General features: G+C 49.8%; 1 protein-coding gene across 1 annotated transcript; it reads left to right on the top strand.

Moving 5' to 3' along the window:
- Positions 1-290: 290 nt before the first annotated feature.
- LOC135812951 (uncharacterized) lies at positions 291-8,976 on the top strand. Its single transcript, XM_065326169.1, has 2 exons — positions 291-5,282; positions 7,315-8,976. Exons 1-2 carry the CDS (start codon positions 291-293, stop codon positions 8,143-8,145), a joined length of 5,823 nt encoding a protein of 1,940 aa, XP_065182241.1. The 3' UTR covers positions 8,146-8,976.
- The last annotated feature ends 16,393 nt before the right edge of the window (positions 8,977-25,369 follow it).

The following is a 25,369-nucleotide window of genomic DNA, read 5'->3' as shown; positions in this document are numbered from 1 at the left end:
TTGTTTAGTTCGTTCATACGCCTATCTCTGCAAGGTCAGTCATTTTTGCTGTGAGCGAGACGAACGTCAGTCAGTCGTTGTTGTCGTTATCGGGTGTTCAGTAGTTCACTTTTTCAGTTGCTGTATCTTGCAGACGCTTGCTGTCCAGATGAACAAAGTTACCAGTGATCATTCTTGCAAGAAGAACTGAGTGTTGTGTATTTCAAGTCAGTTCAAGAATCACTTTAGCGGTTTCGGCTGTGATCATCGATTCGAATTGACTCTGCGTTTCCTGTTGCCTCGGATATATGATGGCGGTCATGGAAGAAATCAGATCCAGGCTTGCATTCCCCTCAGTCTCCATTCAAACGTCGGCTATTGGTCGTCTAGAAAGTCTTATCAGCGACACAGCTGCGATTGATTCAGCGTCGCAACTCACACCGGAACTGCAGCTTCTCCTGGACAGCTGTGGGCACGAGGATGTGGCTGTTGTGTCAGAATGCTGCGATGTACTGCTGCGACGTGTGCGCTGCGGCCAATGGTCAGCACAGATTGTTACACAGCGGCTGCTTAGTATTCTCTCCTCTGCCAGATGTACATGGATCATCACTGGCAGCATTTTGAGTCTGTTGGTGGAGTCTAAGGAAAACAATTTCTGGTCGGCACTCAACAGCTCATCCAAGTCCAACAGCGGCCATGGCTCACATCCACTGGTGTCCGCATTCAGGTACTCCCCAAGTGCCAGAGTGGCGGTGGTACATGCACTGCGTCACCTTCTCTCCATGGTACACAGCAGTGCGGCTACTACCCACACGCAGCAGCAAAGACTGTGGAGCATTGCCGAGCCCGTCGTCCACTTCATTCTCTATGACAACGTGGGTTTTGAGTATCGTGAGAGGCTGGTGGAGATTCTGGTCGAGAGCGCTCTTGAGTCCATGCAAGCCGACATGGACGACGTGGTACCGAGTGAAAAGAGTGTAAATGGCGTTCCGTCGCATGAGAACGGTAAGCAGCAGCAGCGTGAAGGAAGCAGCTATGTGTGTTACGTTGTCAAACTGCTCATTGACTGGCTGTGTAGTAGGAATATGTCAAGGTTTGAATCCAGTATGAGCGCTCTGCAATGCTATCGCAGAGTCAGGAAGCTAGTGTGGTTGTCAGTCTTCGCCACCGCAATTGAGGAGTCGTATAAGTTATCCATGTACCACATTGCTGCGGCATGGCTTTTGGACATGGCGGCGGCTAACAATCAACCTCTTGACGTCATGCTGAAGGAGATCGAGTCCATTGATGCATCTGCAACCACTGCCGTTGTGTTTGTTCCAAGTTTGTACTTGGTATTGGCACACCAGCCAACTCTCTTCGCCACCATCGTTCTAAATCTACTATTGAAGTTTCTACCGTTCATGAGCAGTGCCGCCGATCAGTCGCTGGGTGCTTTGCCCTTGTACTGTACTAATATTACTACTACTACTATTACATCATCTACTCCATCGTCATCCGCAGCTGCGTTGCTTTTGGAGTGTCAAACTGCTATACAAAATAGCCTGGTGTTGGCTGGTGGCAGTCATAGCAATACTACTGCAGGTGGTGGCGCTGCTCATAGCCTGAATGGCGCAGACACCACCGCTGCAGAGTCAGTTCAAGTCCCGTTCGTCAGCTCACTGGCACAGTATATCCGCTCTGCAGCCCGCCTGCCGCTCCTGTTTCAACGCGAACCCGAGCTGTGTAAGCTATGGCTTGATCATACGAAGTCAGAGTTAAAGAAGATTAATCCGCAGGCTGCTCTGGACACGCCGTCCCTGTACAAGTTTTCCATGGTAGCAATGGTGGTCAGCTCCGTCCTGGTGTCTGGGTGGTCGTGCAGAGAGCTACGCTTAGCGTCCGTGTTGGCTATGCAGAGCCTGGCAGTGGCGTGCCCTCCGCTGTCACATGACCTGCTGAAGATGCTGTTACACTGTTTCAACGTCAGCACTATGGAAGCGGACGTGCAGCTAGCTATTCTACACGCTCTGCCTGAGATGGTCACACACAACGTCATGCTATCACCAGTGGTTGCCACCATAACAGGGCTGATGGCACAAGCATCACTACAGCCGCTGTCGCTGCGTCTCGTGTGCAAAATTTGGCAGAAGATGGATCGTCTCTTTCCGCAGTTGCTGAAGGTTCTGACGGTGTGCGCCGAACACATGACGTCATCGTCGGAGATGCTGATGTCATGCTCTGCAACAGTTCTTGACATCGCTCAGACGCGGTCATCTCAACACGCTAGTGACGTCATGCCCATCATCCGTAGATTGCTTTCGGCACCAGTGAGATTGGATGTGCGTGGAGAGGTGATCGCAATGGCCACTCGCAGTCTTCACTTGATGATATTGAACGAGGTGGTCGAGTTCAAAGCGGTGTGGACTACATTGGGTCAAGAGCTCAGCATGCAAACCAGGGAGCTGGCACAAGCTGCCGTTTGCAGACTGATGGGGTCCATGGCTGAGTTGCAAGGAGAACAGTTGCCAAGTCGCCAAGACGAGGCACTGTATCATGAGCTCATTTCCAGTTTATTCAGGATGATCTTCTCACAGCCTGCGAGCAGCACCACCGTCATCTCAGCAGCGTACGAGGCGCTGTCCTGCTTTCCCGTGGAGTGTTTCCAAGCGTCAATGCTGCCCCCTGCACACATCCAAGCCTTACTGGACACTGGGCTACTGAAACCTGCCAGCAGCCAAGACGCGGCCGCCGCACATGATTCCACCGTGTCCTCTACACAAGCCTGCAGCAATGGCAGTGGTTGCAAGACGGCATCGAATGGAGCAGCTTCTCCATGGCCTGCTCCTCCGTCACAGGATCAGTTCGGTGCTCAGCCCATTCCAGCCGATGCACTCTCAGCGCTAATGGTCTGCAACGTTGGAGCTACAGACGGTCACGCTAAGTTCCTTGCTCACTTGCTGCAACATGAACTGAAGACACAGTCACGTGGTCCAGCCTCCAATGATCGCTGCCGTCCTACCAACAACAACAACATCAGTACCGTGAAATGTGCTGATGCTCGACTAGTGCGTGTTCTCGGCAACGTGCCGAAATCATTGCTGAAGCTGTACGAATCCTGCAAGTCACCGGCATCGCTACCAAGCCTGGCAGCTGGTTTGCTGTCCTGTCATCAGCCTAGTTCTATAGCGAGTAAGGCCAGTCGTAACGCGACCACCGACCGTCACCTCATCCTGCTGCAGAATCTCCTCTCTCAGATTGCACCGCCTGCTCCCAATGCTGGTACTATGGATATCCTGGGTCTGGCTGAGAAATGGTGTGCATTCCTGCGTCGTCTCTTTGCACACCTGATCCACGTGAACCACACTGACGAGGAGAGCCTCGTCAACAAGCTTCAGGCATTTTCTGGGGCACGTGACAAGATATTTGATGTGTTACAGAAGGCGTCCAGGCTGGGTACGAACAGTCTCTTCAACAGCACCCTGGCACTGACCCAGTTGTACCGCGTGACTTGTGATTTCTGTAACACTGATCTTCCAGTATCAATCTATCCACGCCTCCGGAGCTGGAAAGCCAAGATGATAGCGACGATGATGAACATGGCGTCGGACAAGGTGATGTGTGCTGGAGGTGTCTTTGCCAACGAGCAGATCTTCAGCTGGGGAACACAGGGACAGGTGAGCAAAGGCAAACACGGTGCCCTCTGCCTGAGTGCACTGTTTCTTGGTGTGACCTCTCTATGCCATACACTGGTGGGAAGAGACTGGCCAGTACTGAAGATGATCACTGATACGCTGTCACAACACTGTGCTAAACTACCTGGCGCTGGCACACACCAAATGATAGCCGCCCTTGACTACGGTGATAATCGTCTCTTGCACCTGGTCCTGCCCTTCTCTATGGGTACACTCTTCTCGGCTATGGTCACAACGCGCGTTTGGGTCGTGGAAGGAGTGCGCGGTATGAAGTTGTTCGAGGAAGCTCGGGAGCAGTATTTATCAGCATTCGCTGCACACAGGGATGGCGCTACGCTTGTTGCCGGCCAAGTTGTCACCGATCTCTTGAAGAACACTCAAAACAAAGAGTTGACGTTCGACAAGGGTCTCACCATCTGCTCCATGCTGTTATCACGTGCCGAAGGTCTTTTCGACGCGGAAAAGTCGAAGACTGAATTGTCAAGATTCGCCAAGGAGGCTTCCCTGTACTCCTGGTCAGTGTGCTACGCATACCTGGTATCGCATGCACTGGACAAGCTCACTGAGAGAGACCAGATGCTGGCCAATACTCTGCTGGTAGCTGATAGTGGTGCCATTACTTCGCCACTGGTGTCCAAGTCACGCATGCTGTGTTTGATGGCACTGTCCTTGCTTGGAGAGAAGACGTCACAGTCCGTGCTATCCAATACATATGACCAGCTGAAAGACACTCTACGTAGTGCTGGTAATCTCTCTGCTGGCAGCGGTCTCCTGCAATCTTGGGAATGTCAAGTTGCCAGTATGCAAGTATTACTTGGAGAGAATCATCTCATGTGGCGAGAAGAGAAAAAACTGCACATCAAAGCATGCCCGGTACCTGCATATGATCTGGTGAAGGGCTTGGACACGGCGAGACACAGCGCCGACACATCTTTCTCATCCATCGCGGTGCAAGCTGTTGGTGAAGTATGGTATCAGCTATACGAAGAGAACTCACTACAGGCCTTGCACAATCCTGATGAAGAGTCCATGGCGGTTCGGTCGAAGTCGAACGTCCAATCTGTTCTGCAACAAATTGTTGCTCAGCTTTCAGCCCTCACAAGTCAAGTAACCATTCCTACTCGTACAGGTGATGGCGTTGTCAACACAATGCTGTGGCCGTGTATTCATACACTGCTACGATCGCTGTGCCAAGCCGTGGAAATCCCACCCACATTCGAATGGTCATCGGTCATGATCAAACTGCTAAGAATGTCGTCCGCTCCTGGAGATGTTCATAGCGAGTGCCTGACAATACTGTTGAAGAGCTACGCTAAAGAATACGACAGCACCATGCTGGTCAACCTGATCACCGACGGAACGTTTCTCAAGTTTTCTCTGGATAATCAGAAGCTTCTCCTGTCCAGGCTATACAGCGGGAAGTTACCGAGTGTAGAATTAAAGTGCCTGTGTGCATCGCTCGGAGAGTTATTTGCTGACAGGGAGAAACACCAGTGTGCGGCCTTCCTGCCCGAGGCCATCGCGAACGTCTGGAGCTCGTGTCGCGATCACACCGACCACGGCGAGATCGTCTGGGAAGATCTTCTCTGTCCTGTGGTGACGCAATGGATCAACTCTAACGAGAGCAAGGTTAGTGCTGTGAAGTTTGTGTATTGTTGCATGTCAGTTGTGAATGATTAGGCTACATGGAGGTTAACACTCCGGTGTTAAATAGACTACTACTAGTACAAGTAGTTCTGTATTACAATGATGTTATTAATTTGTGTTGTATTACGCATACTCTTAGTCTTACTTTGTAGCTGATTGCAGGAGTGTGTAACAGTTACGGCCAAACTCTCCGCCTAGTTCTAGTGCCCTAGCTTCTGTAAGGATTCTCAATTTCTCATCACAAACCCCATTCTAGCTTCGAAGGGAATTCTATTCCAGTGGATTTGTTCTTAAAGGGGAACTGTCACCAAAATTTTTCTTTGTCTTATCTTGTGGTTCTTTGGCTCCTGATCACGATGGTGTTATCCGTTTTTCTCTGCGATGGCTGGAAGTGGGTGAAAACTTGAAAAGAAGGTGCCCAAAATTGTCCCGAAGTACCGAGTGACGTCACGCCGGACTTGACCTCCACGCGTACATTCATCGTCAAAAACGAAGTCCAGCTCGTGTGCTGGTCGATCGAGCTAGCTGTTCCAATGTACGGTGCACGTGTGCCTTTTGAACAGTGTAACACAGATGGGTACGTCGTACCGAAGGAGAATGCCAAAGAGGCAGAGACCCACATGCAGCTACACAGCCGAATCAAAATATAAAGCAGCTGAGCTTTCACCTTTTTGACTTCTTCCGCGAGGATCTAAGTTTTATTTTGTGAGCACGGCCGGAAGTACGTCGTTGTTTTGAACTTTTCGTGTGAGGAACAACACGATGATGAGTGCGTATGCAGAAAACAGTACTCCTCCGGCCGGCGATAACACCACCAACCCGAGCCCCAAAGGAACGCAGTGTAGGTACGTGAAGGCGATTCATCTGGCGATGTTGCTGAAGATGCAGATGACAAACTCGGACGTCTTTCATTTCAGAGCCGGTTGGGCAACACCGCCACCTTCAGCTTCGATACAACGACATCATTTTCAAGCACGAGGTATGTGTGTCACACTAACAGAAAACAATCATCCTTCTACTCCTTCGTAATCACAAATAAAACAAAGAGCTGGAGCTTCGTGGAGGAAGTACCAGTGCGACAAACTGCTGTCGACTTTTGTTTATTTTGTCCCTTTTCGGCGTTCTCATTGTGTACAACGTACACATCGAGTGTCCGAGTTCAGAAGGCAAGCGTGCACCGTACTGTGCGTACATCGAACAGTTGGCTCGATCGACCAGCACACGGGCTGGACTTCGTTTTTGACGATGAATGTACGCGTGGAGGTCAAGTCCGGTGTGACGTCACTCGGTACTTCGGGACAATTTTGGGGACCTCCTTTTCAAGTTTTCACCCACTTCCAGTCATTGCAGAGAAAAACGAATAACACCATCGTGATCAGGAGCCAAAGAACTACAAGATAAGACATAGAAAATTTTTGGTGACAGTTCCCCTTTAAACAAATTCTTTGTAGTATTTGCAGTAGTCGCACACTCTATTATTTGTTTGTCTCGTACGTGACTTTCCTTTCTCTCCTTCTCAAGGCTGCCGGATGGGACAGAGCATGTAGTCGCAGTTGAGTAACACAGTAAACAAACAGACGAGTTCTAGATCTTTTAAAGAGAGAGAGAGAGAGAGAATATTTACAACGGCTTGGAATGTGGAAATTGGGTGTGCACCACCACTGGCTGTTACTTTGATTGTCACAGCACAAATCACCCGACTAACGTCACTGCAGCCGTCACATACATGTACGTGATGTGTTGCTAGACCTGGTCATTAGATGCTCATGCATAATTTCTGCAAGTGTCTCCTCTCCCATACACCGACGGCTGTATGCACAAGCTCTCCATTATGGGGGGGGGGGGGGCAATAGATGATGTTTGGACAACTAATGACGTAATACGTCTCTTCTGGCTACGTGCACACGCGCATGTTTGTGTCTGTGTGTGTGTGTGTGTGTGTGTGTGTGTGTGTGTGTGTGTGTGTGTGTGTGTGTGTGTATATGTGTGGGTGTGTTCTCTATGCAATTCTCAGGTTCTCTCTGATCTGATCTACTTGTCACCAAGCCTGATGAGGGCATACAGCCAGGAGGCCGCCAGGAAAGCTAATCATCACCAGTCTGAGGTGTTGACGTTGCGCATGTTTGCGTTCAGAATGCTTGAAGCCATGCACTCAGCCAATGGCGTTGGACCGTTGCTCATGGCGGTGGAAACTGTAGTGGATAACTGCCCGGATGATCAAATAGTGGACATGATCATGTTGCTAAGCAGCCTAGCCTGTCACAGGCAAACATCGGCATTCTCTACTTCGCTACTGCAAGTGTTGGAACGCTTGAGCTCTTCAAAGCGATCGACAACACATTTGATTGCTGATATGATCATCTCCTGCTGCTCATCTCTCCTTCAAGCTGTCAACAGCGGTAACACTATCACCGCTACCCTCACCTCTAGCAGCAGTAGCAGCAGTGGCAAGACTTCATCACCAGCATCTAATCTGCACCCTGACCACCCTGACCACCAGCAGCAGCAGCAGCAGCAGCAGCCCCCTCTGGATAGCTTACTCCACAACATGTTACTAGCGTCCGGTGGTGACGAGCAATTTCTTCTATCCGCATCTAGACTAGACCAGCATGCCACAAGGTTCTGGCTCGCCGATTGGTTTATGCGCACTGGCTGTGAATGTCTGCCCAGTTCACTGACATCACTGGCTGCTGTTCCGGCCATGTCTGTGTTTCTGAAGGCGCTTGGCCATGTGCTCGGTGCACTGGAGACAGCGGTTAGCGAGCTCAACCGTGATGCTATTTGTCTGTCCAGTCTCCGTGATTGTCGCAGAGTACTTGCTGCAAACATACCGTCCAATACTTGAACCTGCCATCGTGGTCTTTGTTTTTCCTCGTGGTAGTTGAAGTTGCCAGCCCACCCACCCTGGTGTCATGGGGGTCTTCCACTGTTTTTCTTGATATTCTATGCCGATGTGTGTGGCTTATGATTATGACATACAATTACATACAATTTCTTGTTCTCTATTCTTGAGTCTGACTGGCAGCGGGGCAGGAATTAATAAATTAGAAAGGTTTTTTTGGCCGAAAGGCGTGTTTTTCCTCTAGCCCGGTTGAGCGGTCGCGGCTAGGAATGTAGGGAGTCATTGTTTTCAGGCGCTCCCCTGCTGCCCAGTCACCCATGCCGTTTTCACTTGATTTTGCGATCTTTTCTGAGTTTTCTCCCGCTTGCTGGCGGTTCTTTGATTGATGATCTAGATGTTTTGGGCTATTGATCTATTATGTGGCTGCGAGTGTGGTTTTTGCTTCTACTCATTTCTGGAAAACCACTACGGTGGTGAGTGTGATTGCTCTGGTAGACCACTACCCCACGTACTGAACAGTTGCTTTGTGAGTGAAAAAGACAGATTCTCAATATCACCAGTATGAAGAAAGAAGATGAGCGACAGAAAGCTGCCAGCATGCCCATACATATTTAATAATCAAGAGATTATATTCACGAAGCACAGATATAGACCTGCGGATTGTTCTGCTATTACCAGTCAGTCATCACTTTGTCATAATAGTATTTTGATTAGGCCATGGTAAAACAAATAAAGTTGATTCTCAGGTCATGAGCCTGTGAAAATCGGTGCGAGCGAGCGATTTTTTATTTTATTTCCCACAATTTTTTTATTTCCAAAGATAGGGTCACACATATGTACATGGTCATAATTATTCAGGCCAGGGAGTTGAAAAATACCGGTACTAGTATTCTCCCTGATTCATTCCTTTCGGATTGACCGTTTTCATGCGCGCATTTGCATAGAATTTAAAAAAAACTCGTCGGTACGCCGCCAAAAATCGGTGCCCGCGTACTTGAGAAATCAAAGATAATTTTTACCATGGCCTTAGCAACGGTTGTTAGCACCCGCTAGGTGTATGTTCCCTCATTTTTATCATTTCTTCCTTACAAATCACGTGATTGTACCTTTCAGTGACTGTCACTAAGTAATAGTTGTTGCTCCTTGGTTGTTCTATAAAAGTTCATTCGTGTTGCATTGTTCATTAACCCATTACTGGCATTAGCTTAACGGTACAACAACGATTCCTTGAGTAGGCTGAGGAAGATTGTGCCTGAAGAGCACCACTTATATTATACTGCTCTCCAGGCACAAACATCACCAGGGATACAAACTTCAAGAGACGCTCCGTTGACTGACTCAACTGATGAGGGGTGAATTCCCCGAAACACTGTGTATTGAGCGGGGAGTGGTGCTTTCTTGCAGCCTGCAGGTTTGCCGAGTGGACGGTTCGATGGACTTTTTCAAATTTGAGTGCGGATGCAGATTTTCTCGTTCTGCGGTTTTCTTAGCTTATGTCCCAAGTATGTCTAGCAGTACCTCCAGGAGTTGCTGCATCAACCTTAGTAAGGATTTTGCGTCAGAGGACCATGCCTTCTTCGTCAAGCTGCTTCTCGGAGCAGGGGTTCGGAGCACGGACATCCGATATTCAGGGCAGGAGAGGTACGTGCAAAGTAACTCTTGCCTCGACAGCTGCCCGTGACACGTTGCTCTCCCGCGGACTGTCGGCCCAAGGGAAGACCTTGGAATTGTTGCCAGGGGATGGCACTGCTGAAACGGTGCATGTGTTTGGAGTTCCGGAGGACATGGCGCTGTCGGCCATTGCGTCTTCACTGAGTCGTTTTGGGACACTCTTGGGGCCCGCGAAAAACGAGAAAAAGACGGTTGAGGGCTGCACCTTCAGTACAGGTATCGTATACTACACCATGGTACCCACAATCGCTGTCCCCAGCTCCATCACCGTAGGCCGGTACAAACTGCGAGTTTGGCACAAAGGGCAGACCCCCACGTGCTGGAAATGTAGCACCCCCGGCCACGTGGCGAGGGATTGCAGGGCGATCTCGCAGCAGGGCACCAAGCCCAGTCCGGGAGCTGCACCGTCAACAAGCGAGCTGGGACCACCCCAAGAACCACTTGGGCAGGGGCAGGAAAACCAAGAAGTGGCAGCGCTACCAACACCAGCAAAACAGCAACAAGAAGGCAGTGTGAACAAGGAGGCACAGGATCATGTCCCTGATGCACCACAACCTTGGACGTACGCCAATGCGTTGGGAGTTCACACTCCCTGCACGAGTGCTCGAACTGAGGCGACTGCCCCCACATCTTCATCCACACCCGCGTTCCCGATGAGTAGAGGCAAAGCTGGTCACCCATCACCTGATGACCAAGGCTTCAAGCTGGCTCGTGGGAAACACACGTTCCCAGCGCGTGTTATTACTCCGGCTACAAAGCAAGGAGTCCAGGTGCCTGAGAGTGAGGAGAGCAAAGCCATTCGTCAACTCGTCACAAGGCTTCGGATGAGTATGCCACAGCGAAAGCTCGGGAGCAGGCGAAGGGACAGCTTGTAAGTTGTTAGAGGTTGCGCGCCTTGCATTGTTTGTCTCATTGGCTTATTCCGCATTTGTCTGTATCTATCTGCATCAACATTTTAGCCCCTACTATGACTCTCCCTCTCAATCCTCATGCACCACCTTTTATACCCCATGCATCTACGCCGACTCAGTCTGGCATCAAAATAGCCACGCTCAATGCATGTAGTTTAAGATACAAACTGCCAGAGATTGCCAGCCTCATCCGCACGCGTCAGTACGACATCTTGGGTCTATCAGAGACATGGCTAGATCCCGAGATTACAGACGGAGAGCTCAGTATTGACGGGTACAATCTGATTCGAAAAGACCGCACTCAACGCTTGGGTGGCGGAGTCTGCTTCTACTACCGTCAAGATCTCCCAGTTCGATCCCGCCCAGATCTGCATTCTGAATCTACAGAAACAGTCTGGGTAGAAATAAACGGAAAACCAGGTCGACACCTGGTTGGTTGCGTGTACCGGCCACCGGGGGAGCCAGTGTCTTACTGGGCAGATTTGGAAGCAGATATTGTACGAGCAGCTGTGCAGTCTTCTTCCGTGACCCTAGTTGGAGACTTTAATGTAAATATGGACCCAGCCCATCCGGCACCCCAGCACAAACACCTCACCGACCTCTGTGCTGCGTTTGGCCTCCAGAACATCGTCATGCAGCCGACCCGTGAAACTCCACAGTGCCCTGAAGGCACGATGATCGATCTCATATTGACCAACCCGGCGCTAGTGTCCCTAGCAACGGTTGTGCCCACTGATATTAGTGACCACAGCGCTGTGGAAGCCTTTATTCAGCTTGCCGTTGACGTTCCACCCGCGTCATCGACGACGTCGCGGCTGACCAGGAATATACGTGGCGTTGACATTAACTCTTTTCGGCAAGATATCCTTGAGGCTTCTCTACATGATTTTTCGGATCACAATGATGTAAATCACATGTGGAAAGAGTGGCACACTAAGTTCCTGTACGTTTTGGACAAGCATGCCCCGCTGCACAACTCTAAGCCTTCCCGGAGGGCGATACCTCCCTGGTCTGACAGAGAGCTGCACCAGCTCGAACAGCGTAAACGGCGGCTGCACAGCCGTTGGCGGAAGGATAGGACAAACGGCACACTGTATGCAGAGTTTAAACAAGCACGTAGCACTGCTCGGAACGCGTATCGGCGCAAGCGAAACGAGTACTTCTCCCGTCAGTGCGAAGAAAATGTGGCCAACCCAAGGAAGTCTTGGGCCATTCTAAATGCAGTCACTGGGCGTTCACGTCGCCGCCAAGATCCTAGTTGTAGCATCAGCGAGGTGGCCGACACGTTCCACTCCATTGTCACCGATCCCAACCGTCCTGAACAACTCTGTACCCCGCACGGTCCCGCTGGACCCGTCTCCTTGACCGAACTTGATCCTGTGACTCCTGCTGACGTCCGACGTCTCCTTGAGAAGTTGGATGCGCGGAAAGCCACAGGTAGTGACGGCATACCGGGCTCTCTGCTACAGCAGTGTGCTGACTTGCTTTCATATTCTCTTGCTGTGCTGTTCTGCACCTCGCTGAGGACTGGAACCATTCCATCCGCATTTAAATTGGCGTCTGTCGTGCCACTGTACAAGGCCGGTGACCCATCAGTCCCCACCAACTAACCTGTATCCCTTCTCCCAATAGTGTCCAAGTTGCTGGAGAGGGTAGTGCAACACCAGTTAGTTCGTCATTTGGACTTGACCCAGGCATTACCCGAAACACAATTTGCCTTCCGCAAGAAATGTTCCACGGAAGACGCCCTCTGTGTGCTGACTGATAATCTGCAGAAGGCGAGAGACAGTGGCAAGACCACAGGGCTGTGCCTATTAGACATGTCGAAGGCTTTTGATAAAGTGCACCACGACAAGTTAATTCAAGACCTCCTTGCGGTTGGAATTTCTGGAAAAGCCCTTAGTTGGTTCGTCGATTACTTGTCCGGCCGCAAGCAGCAGATCCTCATCTCGCCTTCGACCAGCCCTGCTCTGGCTTGCACCTGCGGAGTGCCCCAAGGCTCTGTTCTCGGCCCTGTCCTCTTCAGTATATACACACGCGATGTCCCTTTGGTTTCCTCGCCTGTGCCAAGTGTACAATTTGCAGATGACATAGCCCTGTACGACTCCCAGGCCTCAGCGGCGGAAGCGTCCAGAACCCTCACCACAGCGGCAACTGCTCTGGCCGGTTGGCTGAAGTCCCGAGGCCTTATCTTGAACGCCACCAAGAGCCAGGTTCTGACTATCTCTCCCCAGCAGCATGTACAGGAAGTAACAGTCAAAAGCGGCGACTGTCTCCTCCCTTCAGCGTCTTCTGCGCGCTACCTCGGCGTTCACCTTGACAATCGCCTAGATTGGGACACCCATGTAAACTATGTGGTCACCAAGGTTGCCAAGAAAATTGGCGCCTTGTGGCGGGCACGCCGAAGCCTATCAAGACGCTCTCGTCAGGTGTATGTGAAGGCGGTCATAATGCCCGACCTGCTTTATGGCTCCTGCTGTTTTTCAGCCGCAATGCGAGAGGGTCAACTGAAACGACTGCAAACCACGCAAAACAGAGCCATCCGCTGTATCGATGGCAACCCGCCCCGGACAGCCATGCAGCCGCTGCTCACTGCTCACTCCCTGTACCGTGTCAGCGAGCTCTACAGGCAGAAAATATTGATCACCATCTGGCGGTGCATCAACGCCCGCACCAGACCTGTGCTCGCCCAGCTTCTGACCCCGGCACAAGGCACCCCTACCCGCCATCAGCAGTCAAATGGCCTACTAAGCCAGGCAAACCGTAGCCGCCGCGGTCAGCGGAGATTTTCTGTTGCTGGTGCTCTGCTGTGGAACGCTCTCCCTGGTGAGGTCCGCACAATTACCCGGCTACCTGAGTTTAAGCATGCATGTGTACCATACGCCTGTAGGGAGTAGTTCGAGTTGCTGCTGATTGCTCTGCTCTCCCTCCCCGTGCAGTTCAGTAACCCGCACGTAGTATCACAGATACATCGTATTCTCTCTCTCCCCCCGTTTACCCGCAGTTATTAGTATCCTATTCTCTTACTATGTGCTTCCATAGCTTTTACTATGTTCTTCCATAGCCACTTCTAGGCTAAGCCTTCGCCGTCATTTTATTGGGTCGTCATCCCGTTTGAATGTGTGAAGTGAAATAAAAACCAACCAACCAACTTCTTCCTACTAGTACTATCGCCGAAGTCGTACCAACCTCTTTTTCACATTATTACTGGTATTTATTCATATTTCAATAGGGCAGTCCCCACCGACTCAAGGTCTTCTTACGGGGTACCCTAAGAATGAAAGTAATGCAGGGCGAAATAGGGATGATGCAGCAGTGCGGATATCAGATGGAGCGCTATTCCATCTGTCTGCAGCCAAATAAGCAAGAGAAACCAGACGGTAGCGTGAATGGTTACTGCCAAGAGGACATAACCCCCACCCCCTGGGGTTATGTCCTCTTGTTACTACGAAGCAGGGATTGGCCAAATGCTAGCAATGACTTGGCAACAGGCACGTGTCTTGATGCCATGTTTGGGGTTCGCAGCTCGGGATTCAGTTTTGACTTTTCTCATACTTCAGTACTCTCCGGCGCACTCAGAAAAACTACGATGGAAGAGCGCAGAAGAAGCTATCTCCTCACTCGTTAAAACAAAATGCCGTCACGATTTATTGAAAGAAGTGGTATAGTTGGTGGTAAGAGTGTTCAAAACCATTTGAACTTCAACCTGTTCGTCTTGTTGTTGACATGCTCTATTTCCATCGTCCTTAGCTTTTGTTTGTTGTGAGCTGTTTTGGCTTTCTCCTATACCTCAGAGGCTCTGGGGGATGCCAAGTGATGTTTTTGAGAGGCTGGTGATGGCTGTGAGCGAGAGTTTTGCCGATCCGCGTCGTCCTCGCTATAGCGATGAAAATACTAGTTACGCGCACCTGGCAGATATCACAACCCTTCGGAGCGTCCAGGAGCAAAGGAATCTTGGGTTTTCACTGGAACCTAGTTCCTCCAGCATCGTGTAGCCCACCGTCGGTGAATGGCCCTCCAGAAAGGTTGAACCTGGTCTTCTGCAGCATCTCGCAGTCCTGCGAGGCACACCGTGTACGCCTGCTATGTATTGTACAAATATAACTCATGCAGTAGTGGACTCTACAGTGATAGGTCTCAGCCTGTATGCTGCAAAAGACACAGGAAATGTGACTGGTGTCTGTACACTGGACGCCAACGCCCCAGTCTTCTCCTGCACGATCTGGTTGACATTGACGCCATCTTGTTTTATCACGCATACGGTCCACTACCCTACCGGTATCACCTTTTGCAGGTAGATCTACCCTTCTGGCGCCATTACATGGCCTAGCCTAGCGCCTGAATCGGCCTGATCCTTCACTGGGCTCACTGTTTCCGAACACAGTGTCCTCCACCTTGTTTCATGCTGTCAATCTAACAATATGTGTGGACTATAACAAGGTTTATCTAATACTAGTTTTGAACTAGTATTGGGTTATATAATACCAATCCCTGACACTGCATTACAAGCGGTGAATTCAAGTACTGCTTTGAGCCGAAATCTGACTTTGGGGCTCATAATATGGCCGAATTTGGACATTCCCTTAGCCGATCGCAAAGCCGATTAGGTGAAAAAATCGGGCCGATTTGGGAAATGCCTTCTCGGTGCACACATTTCTTTAGCCTGCTCAAGTTAGTTAGTTGAACTAATGAGGGGTGAGTTCTAGAAGACACTGTGTATCGATCAGGGAGTCCGGAGTGGTGCTTTCTTGCAGGTTTGCTAAGTGGAAGGCTGGATGGACTTCTGGAGTGCTCTCAGGGGTGGCTGTCGTCAGTCAGTCAAGTGTCAAGTCGGCAGGAAAATTCGCGAGCTCCCATGTAGGGAGCGACACACAAATTATTCTTCAAAATATTGTCTGTCCTTATACCCGCTCAGGATGGAAACACTCCTTCGCAGAACCCAACTATTTCCACAAAGGATGTTTGTTTGTTTGTTTGGCTTTATTTAAAGTGGAGTTCCAAAACAGGCCTAAACCTAATGACAATGGTCCCACTGATAATAAGAGAAAAGAAAATATAATAATAAGCGGACAAACAGAACCAAGAAGAAGATACAGCTGTAGTTAGATAACTAATATGAGCACGGCAGCAGGGGAAAAAAAGTCACAATCACGGCAACCGGGAAGAAAGGAGTGAGTGAGTGAGAGAGAGAGAGAGAGAGAGAGAGAGAGAGAGAGAGAGAGAGAGAGAGAGAGAGAGAGAGAGAGAGAGAGAGAGAGAGAGGTAGTGAAGCAGATGAGTTCATCCTAGTTGACGGTACTGCCTAGGATGCAAATCATACTTCGAAGTGCAAGACACATTAGCGGACCAGTCTAAAGCAATTTTATTAAAGGTCAGCTACAGCTAGCATGGCTGCAGCTGCAAGCCAAGTGTCGCTACTACCAGCATCAGGAAACAGCACCAGTGTGACTTTGCTATTGCCTCAGTGTGTGGGTGCATAGCAAACCACGCATGTCGTACGCAGGTGTGACTTTTTCTTCGCCACCAGTTGTCACCCCGCCCCCATTAGCCAATCCAGTCAGTTTCACTGGCTACATCACCTTGCTGTGAGTAAGATCGCTTGAAATGTGCTTGTATTCATACAAAAACTGGATCCAAGTGGATCCAGTTTTTGAATTTTTCAAATTAATTGTTGCTATGCTGTGACGTAGCACTTTCAAGCCCTATTATAAGCGACTAATAGTGGTCTCTGTGGAAACTGATGTCAGAGATGATCTGTGCTACACTCTACAACCAAGAGTATATAACCCCCCAGGGGGTTATACACTCTTACTACAAGTACAACTTTAGTATAATAATATAACCCAATACACGTTCAGAACTAGTGTTAGATAAACCTTGTTATAGTTCACGCATATTGTTAGATTGACAGCATGAAACAAGGTGGAGGACACAGTCACTGTGTTCGGAAACAGTGACCTTCCTACAACCTTCCGCGGTTGGCAGAGCCCCGGTCCCACCGAGGAAGGTTGTAGTAAGGTCACTGTTTTCGAACACAGTGTCCTCCACCTTGTTTCATGCTGTCAATCTAACAATTGCGTCATGTACAACCTTACACCAGTTACAGGTCATCAGTGTGACATCAGTTTTCACGGAGAGCGCTAGTAAGTAGTAGACTAGCGCCTCGGCATGACGGCTGGCGTGCAGCGGAGTAGAGGATCGAGGAGCGAGTAGCTGTTATCGAAGACGGCTGCAACTACCGGTAACTGTTAATTCTGCGTCATCCATGCCACTACAAAATCATTGTACTGTATAAGTATACAATAGTAGTAATACTAACACTATGCCAAAGCCGCCGCGGACTGGGTTCAAGGGAGTACGCAACGAGTGCCGCTCCGGAAACAGGAACATTATCTTGGGAAGTTGAGATGCGTCGTCCATCCCACAAATTGGTGTTGTGAACAAAACCGTTCTCAAGTAAAGGCATTTACGTACTCCCTTGAACCCAGTCCGCGGCTTTGGCATAGTGTTAGTATTGTTATACAATCATGTGGATTGAGTATACTAGTACCATGTAGTGGCATGGATGACGCGGAAGTTGTAGCCCTGTTCGACAACAGCTGTAAACAGCTGCTCGCTCCTCGATCCTCTAGTACTACTACTGTCGTGGTCCCTTGGGTACATGGAAATCCGGGGCCTGTGCCCTCACTCAGCGGGTACAGAAGTTATTATTATTAGTAGATCTACATGTGCCTACAGTAAAAACCTGTAACTAAAGACCACCGTGACTAACGACCAGCCTGGTACTACAGACCACTTCGCTACATACCGACGTCACAGTTCTATGATTGTACTTTGTAGCAATGACACGTGGCCAGGTAAATGTACAGTCATGTACATGTATGTAGCACTTAGTGCTAAAGAGTAAAGGTGTTAGTACATGGTAGTAATTATTATAGACTACTAGCAGCACCCCGCCAGCGTTGCCTGGCCGAACGTGGCATATGCGGCCGGGTGAAGCAAGTACATGAACAGCACACGTGCTCAGCACGTGGTGGTGGCTACACGATTCGCGCGCTTCGCGTGCTCAGTGCTTCTGTGGCTGCTTCCGCTAGCTACACGATTCGCACGCTTCGCGTGCTCAGTGCTTCTGCGGCCGCTAGCTAGCTACACTGTTCGCACCCTCCGCGTGCTCAGGGCAGCGCTGCTCTGCAGCGCTTCTGCGTGACACACAGACAAACACACGTCACAGGTGCCTCTTCTTTATAAGTAAAGATATACCGGTATAGTACTGTTGGCTCGAAATTGTTAACAGATGCGTTGACCTCATAGCTCATGCAATGAGTGATATGCGAACTGCCATTTTTATTATTATTAGTAGTACTGTTACGTGTCTACACAATCACACAGTCATGTGACACCGGTACAATGACTATATACAAGGTTGCACCTCATCATGATCACTGTAATCTGTAGGCTAAGGCCAAGTAAAACAAATGATTGTTTATCGTCCGCGCCCAGCCCCAAATTTTCACCCTCCCGACCGAATTATTTTATTTTTTAGTACAGGTAAAGTACTGCATGAACTGCGGTCTACGGCCTCTAATCAGCATGGCCATAGATTTTTGAAGGTGAGGTCCACAGACTGAACCAAAGCTTAGTTGCTATGGGCTTGAAAAATGAATCTGATTATCAGCTGCCTCGTTTCCTTCGTCTGTTTGAAATTCACGTCGCGTACGTTTCTTCCATAGCGATCTCCAGTATTCTAAAAGAAAACTTCTAAAATCATTTCTCCGGATTCGTGTAAGTACATGTAGCTGCCTCGGCTGGGCATGCTTCATACATGGCTTGTACATTGTACAAGTATGCATTTACCTGACTACATCGCTACCGACGTCCTTTTACACCGTAGAGTCTACCGACGTGCTTTTTATGATTGTAGCAATGACACGTGGCCAGGTAAATGTACAGTCACACTTAGTGCTAAAGAGTAAAGAATTAAAAGGTGTGAGTAGTACATGACTTTTTACTGTCACGTGTACGTGTCTACACAATCACACAGTCATGACTCATGACTCATGTGCCGGTACAATGACTATGGTCGCACCTCATCATGACAATCATTGTGACTGTAATCTGTAAAGTATTATAATACTAAACTAAAGACTAAAGACTAAAGGACCTTAGAAGAAGGTACTACTACTAGTACTAGTATGCCAAGCCAAGGCGGCTGCTCACTGGCGTGGGCACTGAGTGGGTTCAAGTGATGACCTCGAGCTAAAATGACAACGCGTGGATATCAACCCCCAACGGCCTAGCCCCACGTAGACCATAGACCTACAAGTACAAGGCTACATGTAGGTAGGTAGCTAGGATGTGACGCCCGGGCCAAGACTAGCGCAGTAGCGGGCCAAGCTAGCTAGGCTATAGGCTTCGTAGATCTACGTGTAGTTCAGTGCACACGTATAATAATAGTATCTGATAAAACCCATGCAAACAGTGTCATTTTTGTTTAGTTCGTTCATACGCCTATCCCTGCAAGGTCAGTCATTTTTGCTGTGAGCGAGACGAACGTCAGTCAGTCGTTGTTGTCGTTATCGGGTGTTCAGTAGTTCACTTTTTCAGTTGCTGTATCTTGCAGACGCTTGCTGTCCAGATGAACAAAGTTACCGGTGATCATTCTTGCAAGAAGAACTGAGTGCAGTGTATTTCCAGTCAGTTCAAGAATCACTTTAGCAGTTTCGGCTGTGATCATCGATTCGAATTGACTCTGCGTTTCCTGTTGCCTCGGATATATGATGGCGGTCATGGAAGAAATCAGATCCAGGCTTGCATTCCCCTCAGTCTCCATTCAAACGTCGGCTATTGGTCGTCTAGAAAGTCTTATCAGCGACACAGCTGCGATTGATTCAGCGTCGCAACTCACACCGGAACTGCAGCTTCTCCTGGACAGCTGTGGGCACGAGGGTGTGGCTGTTGTGTCAGAATGCTGCGATGTACTGCTGCGACGTGTGCGCTGCGGCCAATGGTCAGCACAGATTGTTACACAGCGGCTGCTTAGTATTCTCTCCTCTGCCAGATGTACATGGATCATCACTGGCAGCATTTTGAGTCTGTTGGTGGAGTCTAAGGAAAACAATTTCTGGTCGGCACTCAACAGCTCATCCAAGTCCAACAGCGGCCATGGCTCACATCCACTGGTGTCCGCATTCAGGTACTCCCCAAGTGCCAGAGTGGCAGTGGTGCATGCACTGCGTCACCTTCTCTCCATGGTACACAGCAGTGCGGCTACTACCCACACGCAGCAGCAAAGACTGTGGAGCATTGCCGAGCCCGTCGTCCACTTCATTCTCTATGACAACATGGGCTATGAGTATCGTGAGAGGCTGGTGGAGATTCTGGTCGAGAGCGCTGTAGAGTCCATGCAAGCCAACATGGACGACGTGGTACCAAGTGAAAAGAGTGTAAATGGCGTTCCGTCGCATGAGAACGGTAAGCAGCAGCAGCGTGATGGAAGCAGCTATGTGTGTAACGTTGTCAAACTGCTCATTGACTGGCTGTGTAGTAGGAATATGTCAAGGTTTGAATCCAGTATGAGCGCTCTGCAATGCTATCGCAGAGTCAGGAAGCTAGTGTGGTTGTCAGTCTTCGCCACCGCAATTGAGGAGTCGTATAAGTTATCCATGTACCACATTGCTGCGTCATGGCTTGTGGACATAGCGGCGGCTAACAATCAACCTCTGGACGTCATGCTGAAGGAGATCGAGTCCATTGATGCATCTGCGACCACTGCCGTTGTGTTTGTACCAAGTCTGTACGTGGTATTGACATGCCAGCCAACTCTCTTCGCCACCATCATTCTAAATCTACTATTGAAGTTTCTACCGTTCATGAGCAGTGCCGCCGATCAGTCGCTGGGTGCTTTGCCCTTGTACTGTACTAATATTACTACTACTACTATTACATCATCTACTCCATCGTCATCCGCAGCTGCGTTGCTTCTCAAGTGTCAAACTGCTATACAGAATAGCCTGGTGTTGGCTGGTGGTAGTCATATCAATACTACTGCAGGTGGCGGCGCAGCTCATAGCCTGAATGGCGCAGACACCATCGCCGCAGAGTCAGTTCAAGTCCCGTTCGTCAGCTCACTGGCACAGTACATCCGCTCTGCAGCCCGCCTGCCGCTCCTGTTTCAACGCGAACCCGAGCTGTGTAAGCTATGGTTTGATCATATGAAGTCAGAGTTGAAGAAGATTAATCCGCAGGCTGCTCTGGACACGCCGTCCCTGTACAAGTTTTCCATGGTAGCAATGGTGGTCAGCTCCGTCCTGGTCTCTGGGTGGTCGTGCAGAGAGCTACGCTTAGCGTCCGTGTTGGCTATGCAGAGCCTGGCAGTGGCGTGCCCTCCGCTGTCACATGACCTGCTGAAGATGCTGTTACACTGTTTCAACGTCAGCACTATGGAAGCGGACGTGCAGCTAGCTATTCTACACGCTCTGCCTGAGATGGTCACACACAACGTCATGCTATCACCAGTGGTTGCCACCATAACAGGGCTGATGGCACAAGCATCACTACAGCCGCTGTCGCTGCGTCTCGTGTGCAAAATTTGGCAGAAGATGGATCGTCTCTTTCCGCAGTTGCTGAAGGTTCTGACGGTGTGCGCCGAACACATGACGTCATCGTCGGAGATGCTGATGTCATGCTCTGCAACAGTTCTTGACATCGCTCAGACGCGGTCATCTCAACACGCTAGTGACGTCATGCCCATCATCCGTAGATTGCTTTCGGCACCAGTGAGATTGGATGTGCGTGGAGAGGTGATCGCAATGGCCACTCGCAGTCTTCACTTGATGATATTGAACGAGGTGGTCGAGTTCAAAGCGGTGTGGACTACATTGGGTCAAGAGCTCAGCATGCAAACCAGGGAGCTGGCACAAGCTGCCGTTTGCAGACTGATGGGGTCCATGGCTGAGTTGCAAGGAGAACAGTTGCCAAGTCGCCAAGACGAGGCACTGTATCATGAGCTCATTTCCAGTTTATTCAGGATGATCTTCTCACAGCCTGCGAGCAGCACCACCGTCATCTCAGCAGCGTACGAGGCGCTGTCCTGCTTTCCCGTGGAGTGTTTCCAAGCGTCAATGCTGCCCCCTGCACACATCCAAGCCTTACTGGACACTGGGCTACTGAAACCTGCCAGCAGCCAAGACGCGGCCGCCGCACATGATTCCACCGTGTCCTCTACACAAGCCCGCAGCAATGGCAGCGGTTGCAAGACGGCATCGAATGGAGCAGCTTCTCCATGGCCTGCTCCTCCGTCACAGGATCAGTTCGGTGCTCAGCCCATTCCAGCCGATGCACTCTCAGCGCTAATGGTCTGCAACGTTGGAGCTACAGACGGTCACGTTAAGTTCCTTGCTCACTTGCTGCAACATGAACTGAAGACACAGTCACGTGGTCCAGCCTCCAATGATCGCCGCCGTCCTACCAACAACAACAACACCAACAACAGCAGCAGTACCCTGAAACGTGTTGATGCTCGACTAGTGCGTGTTCTCGGCAACGTGCCGAAATCATTGCTGAAGCTGTACGAATCCTGCAAGTCACCGGCATCGCTACCAAGCCTGGCAGCTGGTTTGCTGTCCTGTCATCAGCCTAGTTCTATAGCCAGTAAGGCCAGTCGTAACGCGACCACCGACCGTCACCTCATCCTACTGCAGAATCTCCTCTCTCAGATTGCACCGCCTGCTCCCAATGCTGGTACTATGGATATCCTGGGTCTGGCTGAGAAATGGTGTGCATTCCTGCGTCGTCTCTTTGCACACCTGATCCAGGTGAACCACACTGACGAGGAGAGCCTCGTCAACAAGCTTCAGGCATTTTCTGGGGCACGTGACAAGATATTTGATGTGTTACAGAAGGGGTCCAGGCTGGGTACGAACAGTCTCTTCAACAGCACCCTGGCACTGACCCAGTTGTACCGCGTGACTTGTGATTTCTGTAACACTGATCTTCCAGTATCAATCTATCCACGCCTCCGGAGCTGGAAAGCCAAGATGATAGCGACGATGATGAACATGGCGTCGGACAAGGTGATGTGTGCTGGAGGTGTCTTTGCCAACGAGCAGATCTTCAGCTGGGGAACACAGGGACAGGTGAGCAAAGGCAAACACGGTGCCCTCTGCCTGAGTGCACTGTTTCTTGGTGTGACCTCTCTATGCCATACACTGGTGGGAAGAGACTGGCCAGTACTGAAGATGATCACTGATACGCTGTCACAACACTGTGCTAAACTACCTGGCGCTGGCACACACCAAATAATAGCCGCCCTTGACCCCGATGATAATCGTCTCTTGCACCTGGTCCTGCCCTTCTGTATGGGTACACTCTTCTCGGCTATGGTCACAACGCGCGTTTGGGTCGTGGAAGGAGTGCGCGGTATGAAGTTGTTCGAGGAAGCTCGGGAGCAGTATTTATCAGCATTCGCTGCACACAGGGATGGCGCTACGCTTGTTGCCGGCCAAGTTGTCACCGATCTCTTGAAGAACACTCAAAACAAAGAGTTGACGTTCGACAAGGGTCTCACCATCTGCTCCATGCTGTTATCACGTGCCGAAGGTCTTTTCGACGCGGAAAAGTCGAAGACTGAATTGTCAAGATTCGCCAAGGAGGCTTCCCTGTACTCCTGGTCAGTGTGCTACGCATACCTGGTATCGCATGCACTGGACAAGCTCACTGAGAGAGATCAGATGCTGGCCAATACTCTGCTGGTAGCTGATAGTGGTGCCATTACTTCGCCACTGGTGTCCAAGTCACGCATGCTGTGTTTGATGGCACTGTCCTTGCTTGGAGAGAAGACGTCACAGTCCGTGCTATCCAGTACATATGACCAGCTGAAAGACACTCTACGTAGTGCTGGTAATCTCTCTGCTGGCAGCGGTCTCCTGCAATCTTGGGAATGTCAAGTTGCCAGTATGCAAGTATTACTTGGAGAGAATCATCTCATGTGGCGAGAAGAGAAAAAACTGCACATCAAAGCATGCCCGGTACCTGCATATGATCTGGTGAAGGGCTTGGACACGGCGAGACACAGCGCCGACACATCTTTCTCATCCATCGCGGTGCAAGCTGTTGGTGAAGTATGGTATCAGCTATACGAAGAGAACTCACTACAGGCCTTGCACAATCCTGATGAAGAGTCCATGGCGGTTCGGTCGAAGTCGAACGTCCAATCTGTTCTGCAACAAATTGTTGCTCAGCTTTCAGCCCTCACAAGTCAAGTAACCATTCCTACTCGTACAGGTGATGGCGTTGTCAACACAATGTTGTGGCCGTGTGTTCATACACTGCTACGATCGCTGTGCCAAGCCGTGGAAATCCCACCCACATCCGAATGGTCATCGGTCATGATCAAACTGCTAAGAATGCCGTCCGCTCCTGGAGATGTTCATAGCGAGTGCCTGACAATACTGTTGAAGAGCTACGCTAAAGAATACGACAGCACCATGCTGGTCAACCTGATCACCGACGGAACGTTTCTCAAGTTTTCTCTGGATAATCAGAAGCTTCTCCTGTCCAGGCTATACAGCGGGAAGTTACCGAGTGTAGAATTAAAGTGCCTGTGTGCATCGCTCGGACAGTTATTTGCTGACAGGGAGAAACACCAGTGTGCGGCCTTCCTGCCCGAGGCCATCGCGAACGTTTGGAGCTCGTGTCGCGATCACACCGACCACGGCGAGATCGTCTGGGAAGATCTTCTCTGTCCTGTGGTGACGCAATGGATCAACTCTAACGAGAGCAAGGTTAGTGCTGTGAAGTTTGTGTATTGTTGCATGTCAGTTGTGAATGATTAGGTTACATGAAGATTAACACTCCGGTGTTAAATAGACTACTACTAGTACAAGTAGTTCTGTATTACAATGATGTTATTAATTTGTGTTGTATTACGCATACTCTTAGTCTTACTTTGTAGCTGATTGCAGGAGTGTGTAACAGTTACGGCCAAACTCTCCGCCTAGTTCTAGTGCGCTAGCTTTTGTAAGGATTCTCAATTTCTCATCACAAACCCCATTCTAGCTTCGAAGGGAATTCTATTCCAGTGCATTATTTTGTTCTCAAACGAATTCTTTATAGTATTTGCAGTAGTCATGCACTCTATTATTTGTTTGTCTCGTACGTGACTTTCCTTTCTCTCCTTCTCAAGGCTGCCGGATGGGACAGAGTATGTAGTCGCAGTTGAGTAACACAGTAAACAAACAGACGAGTTCTAGATTTTTTAAAGAGAGGGAGAGAGAATATTTACAACGGCTTGGAATGTGGAAATTGGGTGTGCACCACCACTGGCTGTTACTTTGATTGTCACAGCACAAATCACTGCACTAACGTCACTGCAGCCGTCACATACATGTACGCATTGTGTTGCTAGACCTAGTCATTAGATGCTCATGCATAATTTATGCAAGTGTCTCCTCTCCCATACACCGACGGCTGTATGCACGAGCTCTCCATTATGGGGGGCAATAGATGGTGTTTGGACAACTAATGACGTAATACGTCTCTTCTGGCTCCGTGCACATGCGCATGTGTGTGTGTGTGTGTGTGTGTGTGTGTGTGTGTGTGTGTGTGTGTGTGTGTGCATGTGTGTGTGTATGTGTGTGTGTGTGTGT

This window comes from Sycon ciliatum, chromosome 3 (genome assembly GCF_964019385.1).
Source record: "Sycon ciliatum chromosome 3, ocSycCili1.1, whole genome shotgun sequence".
NCBI classification, from domain to species: Eukaryota; Metazoa; Porifera; class Calcarea; order Leucosolenida; family Sycettidae; genus Sycon; species Sycon ciliatum.
This window is presented reverse-complemented; position numbering and strand designations above follow the sequence as displayed.

Excerpts from the sequence above, each read along its gene's own strand:
- LOC135812951 (XM_065326169.1), top strand. The coding sequence starts at position 291 with ATGGCGGTCATGGAAGAAATCAGATCCAGGCTTGCATTCCCCTCAGTC. Across the intron at positions 5,283-7,314 it reads TCAACTCTAACGAGAGCAAG|GTTCTCTCTGATCTGATCTA; the intron begins GTTAGTGCTGTG and ends TGCAATTCTCAG.